This window comes from Quercus suber, unplaced genomic scaffold (assembly GCF_002906115.3).
Source record: "Quercus suber isolate HL8 unplaced genomic scaffold, Cork oak 2.0 scaffold_388, whole genome shotgun sequence".
NCBI lineage: Eukaryota > Viridiplantae > Streptophyta > Magnoliopsida > Fagales > Fagaceae > Quercus > Quercus suber.
Genome location: NW_027069840.1, coordinates 131,047 through 141,519, shown reverse-complemented (window position 1 = coordinate 141,519; position 10,473 = coordinate 131,047). Strand labels below are relative to the sequence as shown.

The window sequence follows — 10,473 nt, the reverse complement described above, 5'->3', positions numbered from 1 at the left end:
ATGGTTTCGCATCGTCCTCTTCTCAGCACAAGGGTGAAAATTAAAACGAAGAATGCTACCGACGTAGGTTTTTGAATCTTTAACCGTTCAAAAGAATAATGCCTTCTGAAACTTCAAATTTACAACGTTGGGATGTACCGACAATTGGGAACCAAAACATAAGATAATCTTGTAATTTTGTTGTTTTCATGATGACTACCTTGGTTGTTTGTAATAAGGAGGCATGCTCTTTGAATTGACAGTTTTATTTTGGGTTTTAAAATGAAGGCATACCAAGTGCTCGAGAAAAGTTCCCAAAAAATTCAAATAGGGCTGGTATCAATCTTCTTGTTTTGACCATTGTATTTGAAGGAAACATGCTGGGCCAACTAGCAAGCTGAAATGAGTAGATTATTGTGTTGCCTGATTTTTATGTTTTGTTTTTGAGTTCTTTAGAGAAGAAAAAAAAGACAATTGTATCTCATGAAAATGTCATGTTTTGCAACTGCAATGGATTCACTATTTTCAAAAGTTCAATTGGACGTATTTTTCTAACATATATAATATTATTTATATATAAAGAAGTACAGTAATATTACTATTTTGCTCCTAGCTTATACCTATAACAGTAATAAAATAAAATGTAAATTACAAAATTAGTCCTTATTCTTTATACTATATTTCAACTTGATCTCTAACTTTTTAATTGTGTCAATTTGATCCTTAACATTTTGGTATTGTGTCAAAATGGTCCTTACCGTTAAATGATGGATGGAAAATGCTAACGTGGGTAATAACCAAAATAAAAAATGGTTTTTTTTGCCACATAGACTTCCATTTGGATTGCCACATCAGCATCATAATTAAATAAAGTATTAATCTTCATTCATCAATTTATAAAGAAAAAGAAAAGAAAATTTTAAAAAACTCTTAATCTGCATTTTTGAAATGAAAACATATTCAAACATTCACATTTATAATCAAACCCACAACTCTTTAAAAAAAAAAAAAAAAAAAAAAAAAAAACCAAAGATCTTAGATTGATTTGAAATGAAAACACCAATTTAGGTGGTTGAAACCCAATCAAATCCATATAGCCAACCCAATCTCCTCAAGCCAACTACAACCCATTTTGAGTACCACATATGATGGTTGAAACCCCTAAACCCTGCAAGTTTCAAGGAAGCTTAAGATTCTTTTTAAAAAAAATCCAAAACAAACAAACAACTCAATCATAGTCCAAGCCGAAATCGAGCATTCCATATGTGTCGGTCTCCAATGAGTCCGCCATGGGAGATCTAAAAGCTTCTTGGAAGGTGGTGGGAACAGATCTGGGTTTGGGTTGATTTTAGAGTGAGAGAGAAAGAGAGTGATTTGGGTTTGGGTCGATTTGAGAGATCTAGCCCAGAGCTTAGCGAGAGTAATTGTTGAAAGTGATTCTAAAGCTTGCACAGAGGCTATTCAGGGGCTGGGTCAGAGTTGTCCATTGAGGAGTTCAAGCTAGAGCTATATAGTTTGTAATCTAGTAGAGGCTTTCGGTGTATGTATTTTCAATTGGGTTTGTAGGGAAGCTAATGTGTTGGCTGGGTGATCTTTGAAGAATAGGTTTTTTTTTTTTTTTCTTTGATTTAAGTTCAAGCTCCAAGCTTTTGCTGACATTTTCTTACAGGAGGTTTGCATTGGTTCTTTTAGATTTTTTTTAACGTAGATATGTTTGATTATCGGGAAAGTGCAGGAAAAATTAAAAGAAAGTACAAAAAATATGAAAATTTTGGTTTTTTGGATTTTTTTTTTTCATTTAAATACTGATGTGACATATTTAAATGTTAAATAAATTATTAATTATCATTTAATTTTGGACGTGAGGTTAGTCACAATTTGCTTTTTAAGGTTATGTTGATATGGCTGTTCAAATAGCAGTTGACGTGGCATAAAAAATAATTTTTATTATTATGTCTGATATATCAACTTTTTTCATCTATGAGATAATAACTGGGACTAATTTGACATAATGCTGAAAAATTAAGGACCAAATTGACGTTAAGAACCAAATTGAAATATAGTGTAATCATAAAGAATAGAGATTAATTTTGTAATTTACCATAAAATAAATAAGTTCATGTTTCTAAGGTGAATCGAATTATGCTTGGTTTCTAGGGAAGTACATTTAATTTTTCATTGATTTCATAAAACTTGATAAAATTCTTGAAAAAAGCAATGACTCAAATGATAAAGTATTGAATCCTAAAAGGGCACACCGGATCCTCTTGACTTTAAAGGTTTTTCTACTATCTTCAAACGTAAAGAATTGGATCATACCTATTAATATTATGTAGTTACACAGCAACTCATCTTGGTTTTAAATTTAACTCATTCAGTTTTGAATCAACACATCAATCCAGCAGTCAAAAACAAATGTGCATTTCATTTTCTTGTAAAAGCTACAAAATAGCCAGTCCAAGTGGGAAATAAGTAAAAAAGTTCAACCAGGACCAAGGTTGTCAAAATCGCGATCCGGATCGTAAAATCGCACGATTTTACGATCCCACCTCACCAAAAAGATTAAAATCGTAGCAGGATCGCAAAAATGTTAGGATCGTAGGTAGGATCGTGTAGGATCGTATAGGATCGTAGGATCGTATGGGATCCTACCGATCCTACCATTTGGCTTCTTTTTTTTTTTTTTTTTTTTTTTTTTTTATTTTAAGTGGGCTTCATTTGTGTCATTTGGGTAAGTCCAATATGATAATCCACGGTCCACCTAAAGGTCCTAAACCCACAAGCCCATCAAAACCCAATAATAAATTGAACCAAATTTACTCCTATCTTAACATTAAATCTCAAAAAAATCCTTTAGTATTAAGTTAAACGTTTTCAAAACCTAAATATTTTAGAAACACTAAGCTCCAGCAGACCAGCACCTCTATCCCGCGCCTCCACAGTGCTCTGTCAAAAACCCAGCCACTCTCAGCCTCTCAATGGTGAGCTTTCTTAAGTTTAATGTTAAAAAAAAAAAAAAAAAAAAAAAACCTAAAATATTTAGAAACATTCAGTGCTAGCTCCTCAGTTGATGCCTCCTCAATCCTCTGTCAAAAACCCAGCACCTCTAGCCGTCTCAATGATGTTGCCGTGAGCCATCCCAACGCTGCCTTTAAGCTTTCTGGTAATTTGCTTTGGTAGTTAGTAGTTTATCATTTATTTGTACTTTGATAGCTTGATTCCAGATTGTTGTGTTGTGTATATGATTTTGACAAAGCTTAACTTATTTTGGATTTGGAACTTAAAATTTGGAAAATATTTTCCATATGTGTAGATAATATTTTGGTATTTAGTTGCTAATTAAACATGTACTAAACTTTTTAGATACATTATGTCAAAAGTTAAATATATTTTGTTTCGACAGAATGACATAAGAACAATGTAGTGTGTGTAAATTACATTTTATTATGCAATTTTTTTTTTAATTGATGGATTCATATTTTAAGTGATTATATAACATACAAAGTCACTATCAATAGGTTTTTTTGCTTAAAATATAAAAATAGGTAGGATCTTACGATCCACGATCCGATCCTACGATCCACGACCCTACCTATCTCTCACGATCCTACGTAGGATCCCAATTTTGACAACTTTGACCAGGACATTATAACATAGGAGTATTGCAATTGTTTACAGAATTAGGACCTTAGTAAAAACTACCTTATGGATCGACCTGTAAGGTAACATTATCCTCATTTCCTTGAACTCGGTTGATTAAGATGTATCATTCTTCAATTCCAACCATAGTGGAGAAGAGATAATCAATAATAGCATTAGGGAGAAGAAAGCAACAAAGGCACCCAATCTGCAAATGAAACAATGCAATTAAAGAAAGAGATAAACATTCGCATTAAACAATGAAAAAAAAAAAAAAAAGAAACGACAAAGAAGAAAATACTTACAAGGCTATATTTAGATGGAGGCATATCTCTTCGAAATTCGATCAGGATCTTCTCATTTTCTTTGATGGTGGATACAAATCGAGATCATCATTTAACAAATTATGGGCCGTTGAACACGAACCCAAATTAAACCCATCACTAACGGTTGTGTCAAATCCCAAATTTGAGAATTTATGAGGACAACAGACTACATGGACCCCACACCTTTTTATGATTGGAGAAATTGTTGGCGTACTATGGAGAGTAGAGATTTTGCATACAACCATAGCGTGATTGCGATCACCTAGATTGAAGCATTTCAGTAGCCGCTGCAATTCCACATAAGGTTTACAAAAAACCAGCCGATGATCAGACATCATTGCTTGAAACGCTAAACTTTTGAGCTTTCGTTCACAACCATTGATGGAAAGGTAAACCTGACAATTAAATGGTCCTATTTGGCCCTCCAGTCCAAAAACAATACATACAGCAAGTTCTGACAATTCTCGACCAACCCAAAAATATATGGAATCTCCAATGCTTTGATGGTTGAACCAGTAAGGAATTTCGGTTCCAGGTAGTCTAATTTCATAATCATCATCATTAAAATCACAGTCATAATCATCCTCCTCAAATTCGAAGTCCTCATAAGAGGAGAGCCAATAAGAGGAAGAAATATCTGGATGCAATAATTTCCTTGATGAAACTGGATCCCTCCTTCTTGAACATTCACATACCATATTTGGTAAAAGCCCTAGAATATCTCCAATCTGTTTGCAATTAGCAAATACAAGAAAATGTAGTTTAGCAAATCTAGTAATATATTTAAAAATGTTTCTTTATAATTGTGTATTTGTGTGTGTGTGTGTGTGTGTGTGTGTGTGTTTGTAAGAGACGGAGAAAGAGAGACCAGATTCAGCAATCTATTTGATGATTGTGGATCCAATGACAAGCAGTTCCTCGCAGTCACTCTTCTTATAGATTGTGGAAGCCCTTGAATCTCCCGCAGTTGCATGCAGTTTTCTATTTCAAGTTCAATTAATCTAGGAAATCTACTAATACTTTCAGGGATGGCAACAATGTTGCTTCCATATAAAGATAGATATGTCAATGCAGGGAAGTAAACAGGCATCATAAAAAAATCTAATTTAATTAGATTTTCACAGTTGCTGAGATCCAATTTTACCAACCTCGGGAACCCACATTTTGATAAACTACCAACAGAATTGCATAGTGGGCCTTTATCAATCTTCAATTCAGAACAGTTAGAAGCTCTTAATATATAAAGGCGTTGCAATTTATAGATGCTATACGGAAGATCCCTAAGGTTTTCACAAAAATTCAGCTGTAAAATCTCAAGCCCAGTGAGATACTCAATTGATGAAGGCAACTCACTAATACCACTCTTTGACAACGATAAAATCCTTAAACTTTCCATTCCTGGCTGAATATCGGGAAACTTTTCAAGCCTTGAGCAGCCACGAAGACTAAAATGTTGAAGAGACTTCATCATTAGGCAATTTGGAAGAGTTTGAAGTTTTTCACAATCAACGAGGAACCAAGACTCAAGCTTATCATGAGATCCGATGGATGGATGAACCTCAACTAAATTTTTACACCCCCTGAGGCTCAACCTCTTTAGGCTTGGGGTGCACAATTTAGGTAAATTTGTAATGGATTTACAGTAATCAAAATTTATATATTTCAACCTTCCTAACCGAAAGCCCTGTAGTAAAAGCAGAAAACAATTCAAAATTTATCTTCAGCAAACTTTAAGATAAAATGCAAAGAAATCATAACTCATATATACTAATAACCATACCTGATTTAGTACCTTCTCCAATCTAATAAGACTACATGGCATGTTGAGTGCGACAAGATGTTGAGGAAAAAAATTGGATGGCAACGAATCAGAATAATAAGGCCAATCCAATAATACTAAATTGTTGGGAAGATATTCCAGACTTCCATCAATATATACATTATGAACTATAAGAAACTTGATATTTTCCATCCTTCTAAAAGCTTGAGCATGAAGTTTCAATGTTACATGTTTAGGCGAGTACAACATTAAGCCTCGAATTTTATTTGTTCCCTGGTTGGACAAAGCATTAAGTGAACAACACTACGCAATAAAATTTTCCAAAAATATAAAAATATAAACAAAAAAGTTGATAAGCTTGTATTGCTTCAACATTAATAAAAATTAAAGAAAGTAATTAATTTCTTCTAAATTGATCAAAAGAGGGAAAGAAGCGAAGAAAAGGATTTATACCGTATTTGCAGTTAGTACAGTACAAGCATCCGCATAATCCCGTAGCCTAGTACGTTTTCCAAGTGCTTGTGATTCTTGTCGAACAATTTCCTCTCCCATTTGTTGTAGCAAGTTATGCATCGATAAATTGCCCCAACGATCAATAGTTACCAAACACTTGTCAATAAGTCTTGGAATACCATAATTTGGAAATAAATCACATGCCTCTAATATATTTACAACATAATCTATCTTTTTCCCCTTGAAGAAAAATGCAATATCAAGGAAAATATCCTTTTCACTTTGGTCCAATCCTTCATAACTCATTTTGAGTACTTTTAGAATTTCCTTGTTGGGAATCTTTTTATACTTCTCTAATACACTATCCCATTGAGATAAACTTTTTCTACGCAAATCAGAACCTATTATTTTTAAAGCTAGAGGAAGGCCATTCGCATAATTGATAATTTGATTTGTAAGTTGCACGTAAGCTTCCTCAGGTTCATTTTTTTGAAAGGCATACAAACTAAAAAGTTCACAAGCTTCATATTTGTCCATTTCATCAACCTTATAGATTAGAGGATATTGTTTGAGAGTGGTTAACACATCTTTATCTCTTGTGGTTATAAGGATTCTACTTCCAGGAGTTAACCAATCACATTTTCCAAGCAAATTTTCTATTTGCTTCTGTTCATCCACATCATCGAGAACTAAAAGAACTCTTTTATGGCAAAGTCTTTCCTTTATCACTTTGATTCCTCTAGATATGTTGTCCACCTTTAAATTTCCATCCCTTAAGATATTAGAAAGAAGTATTTCCTGTAGTTTGATTATGCCATCATTTGTCCTAGACCTTTCTTTAACATTCTCTAGAAAGCAGCTTCCTTCAAAGACATCAACAATTTTGTTATATACAGCTTTTGCAATTGTAGTCTTACCTATTCCCCCAAGGCCATGGATTGCCACCATTTGAATATCATTTGACTCAATATGTAAAAGCTTTTCTATTTTTGTTGCATGAGAATCTACTCCAATAGGGTATTTAGCAACAAATAAATGTGGGCGGCTTAATGTAGTACTTGATATCAATTCCACAATTCCCTGAATAAATTTAGATTCAAGACAACTGCCAACCACATAGCATAAAAAGCATGTTATGAAATGGATTAGCTGGAAAATGTAAGGATGAAGATAGGCAAAAATTCTAGATATATTTTTTATGTATTTTTTTCCCTTTTGCTACATGAATAAGTGGTACATTTTTTTGTTTTTTGTTTTTTGTTTTTGTTTGTTTACGAGAAAATTAAATGGCAAGTACAGAATCAACTATATTTAAATTTTCTTCCCAAAAAAAAAAAAAAAAACTATATTTAAATTTATTAGTTTGTCTTTTTGGATAGGAAATCAATTTTATTCTTGCATCAAGTTGTCGCATGAAAACCTCACTTAGGTGAGGAACCAAACTTATTGGAAACCCACATATGATACATTATTGAATTGATTAAGAAGTTTTTCTTAAAACTTTTCTCAAAAAAATACATGGAAGAAACTCTTAATTGGTAAGATTAAAATTTTCTTTGTAGCCTAACTGGCTACTACCTTCATAGCAAAATATATTATCAAAATAGAACGATTTCATATAGTGGCTATGACAAACCATTAAAATAAAAAACGAATGAAAGCATGAGAGTAATCTTGAGATACATACTCATTATGGTAATGGAATCCAGACAAACTGCCAACTTCTTTTAGAGCTGCCCTCCAAATCTGCACCTTGCCAATGTTATCCTTGAAATTTTTTTCATGTTCAGCCAATTTCACCCCAAACTTTCCCTCTTGCTTACGTACTTCTGATGGATCTATTCCATAAAAAACTGGTAAAACCAATTGGCCAAGATTTTTCCAACTCTCAAGAATCCAAACAAGTTCTTCCAAACACCATTTAGAGGATGCATAATTTTCAGAGATCACAACAACCGAAATCATTGACCTTTTAATGGTTTTGAGAAGTTCCTCTGAAATTATTTCTCCCCTCCGAAGTTTATCGTCCATGAAGGTATAAATGTATTTGTCACATAAAGCTTTATATAAATGGCCTGTAAAACCATAGCGGGTATCTTCACCTCGGAAGCTCAAAAAGACATCATACTCCCACCGGTGAGTGGAAGTCATTGTAGTCTACATACGAGCAGAAGATTGAAAAGGTCAAAGATGTGATAAAATGGGAATTATAAGGAATGAGTGAACACATGAAAAAGAAAAAAAAGAGGCTTACCTTTTTTTGATGACCGGAGTCTGGAGGTTGAAGCTGGTGGTTGTGTGGTAGCTTCAATATCACAGGGGACGAATACCACAACCATGTACTATAATTTTCTTGCTTTTCTGAAACTCACAATGTTCGAATCCAATGTCTTTTCCTTTTGATTTCCGAACCAAAGTTAGGCCTTCAAATACATGTAAATGACTTGTACAAACCCACCAAGACGTGTAGTTTTATGTGAATTTCCCACCAAAAATGCGTTTTTGGGAGCTTCTGTCCTTTTACTGGTAGTTAAATAAATGATAAATAGCAAGATAAATGGAGATTATCAAAAATGCAAATTTAAACTTTTAAATTTTGACTGAAATTCATTTAAGTTATCTAACTTTATTTTTATTCAATTTAATCATCTAAGTTTTAAATTTAAAAAAAATCAGTATTTTTTAAAGTAAAACTCACTACTTTCTTTTTACTGTAAATCAAATTTATAAACTTCGTTTCATTTCACTATAAAATCTAACTCCAAAAAATCAAAGAAAAAGGAAAAGACGAGAAGAGAAGAGAAGAGAAATTGAAAAGAGGCTCACCTTGAGAGAATTGCAATGGTAGGGATGAGTGAAGAAGATACTGATGTTTGCTGGTCTCTGGTTCACGAATTGCTTTTTGCAGTCTTTTTTTTTTTAAAGATCTGTGAAGATGGTCTTGAGTAAATTGCATCCGAATGAACCAACCTTTTTGAGTTTTTCTTTGTCTATCAGACCATCTGCTTTCATGGAGATTTAATCTTCTAAGTTCTTGAAATGCTAGCCAATCATGTGGGGATTTTTTTTTTAAAGATCTGTGAAGATGGTCTTGAGTAAATTGCATCCGAATGAACCAACCTTTTTGAGTTTTTCTTTGTCTATCAGACCATCTGCTTTCATGGAGATTTAATCTTCTAAGTTCTTGAAATGCTAGCCAATCATGTGGGGGTAGGAAAGTTCTTGGAAGCTCCATCTTTTTCAAATGCCCCAACATCTATATTTATTTACAAAAGAACCAATTTGTTTTAGCCAATAGTTAATGCTGTTTCCGCTAAATTTCCACCAACTTTGGTAGAAATTTCAAGAAGAGAGAAAGTGAGAAAATGACATAGCAAATTTCTTGGTGGATAGATAAACGCAGTATGCCAAATATTATTTATGGGATAAATTACATGAACACAACTTGATGTACGGGTTATTGCCAACCAAGTTAAAATTTTCTAAAACCGATTAATTGGGTCCTTAATATCAAATTAGTCCCTAAATACTGTTGTGAAAAATGGTTAACTGGCCTAATAGAATTTAGAGACTAAGTTAAATTTAAGGACTAAATTGATCAGTTTTAAAAAGTCTTGAATTTGGTTGATATTAGCCCAAACTTCAGATATGTTAAGAAATTTATCCTATTTATGGCTATTGACATCTTTATATTTGTGTGTTTAGGACAAATTTATAAGTTAATTAAAAAAAAAACTCTTCCCTTGTTATTACTTTTTTTCATCTGTATAAATATATTTTAGCACATTTTTAAACTAAAATCTTTTTAGCAAAGGGCTAAGGCAGGTCTACTAGATGTATGAACTGAAGATTGTAAAATCTTTTTTTTTTACAAAATTTTGCATGACTTGATGGGGTGAATTTTGGAATTAGTTGGCTAAAATATAAATATTTGTCTATTATATAAATACTGATAGTGATTTGTGATAGTGATTTGAGTGCTCTTAACAAACATAAATATAAAAATTTTATATTAAAAAACAAAAAACAAGAGTTTTAACTAAAAATTTTAATTTAAAACAGTAAATAAATATTATTTAAAAAAGTCTAAGTGGTTTTGACTTGCAACCTCAAAGACCTGAAAATAGGTGTGTAAAGTACTGCACGTTCGGTGCATTTGCAGCTCAATTTTTCTTACTTTCCTTGACAACAAAGACCTACGTCAATAGTTAAGCTATTTCCACAAAATTTCCATCAAATTCAGTAGAAATCTCGCGCATCTTTAGGTTTTTTTTTTTTTTTTTTTTTTTTTTTTTT

At 32.7% G+C, this 10,473-nt stretch overlaps 1 protein-coding gene across 1 annotated transcript; it reads right to left on the bottom strand.

The window, feature by feature from the left end:
- Window positions 1–2,374: 2,374 nt before the first annotated feature.
- LOC111988305 (disease resistance protein RUN1) lies at window positions 2,375–9,201 on the bottom strand. Its single transcript, XM_065760951.1, has 8 exons — window positions 9,004–9,201; window positions 8,432–8,700; window positions 7,865–8,334; window positions 6,178–7,282; window positions 5,725–5,997; window positions 4,813–5,628; window positions 3,924–4,672; window positions 2,375–3,826 (listed from the first exon to the last, which is right to left on the bottom strand). The coding sequence occupies exons 3-7, from the start codon at window positions 8,326–8,328 to the stop codon at window positions 3,965–3,967; spliced, it is 3,366 nt and encodes a 1,121-aa protein (XP_065617023.1). The 5' UTR covers window positions 8,329–8,334; window positions 8,432–8,700; window positions 9,004–9,201; the 3' UTR covers window positions 2,375–3,826; window positions 3,924–3,964.
- Between the last annotated feature and the right edge of the window lie 1,272 nt (window positions 9,202–10,473).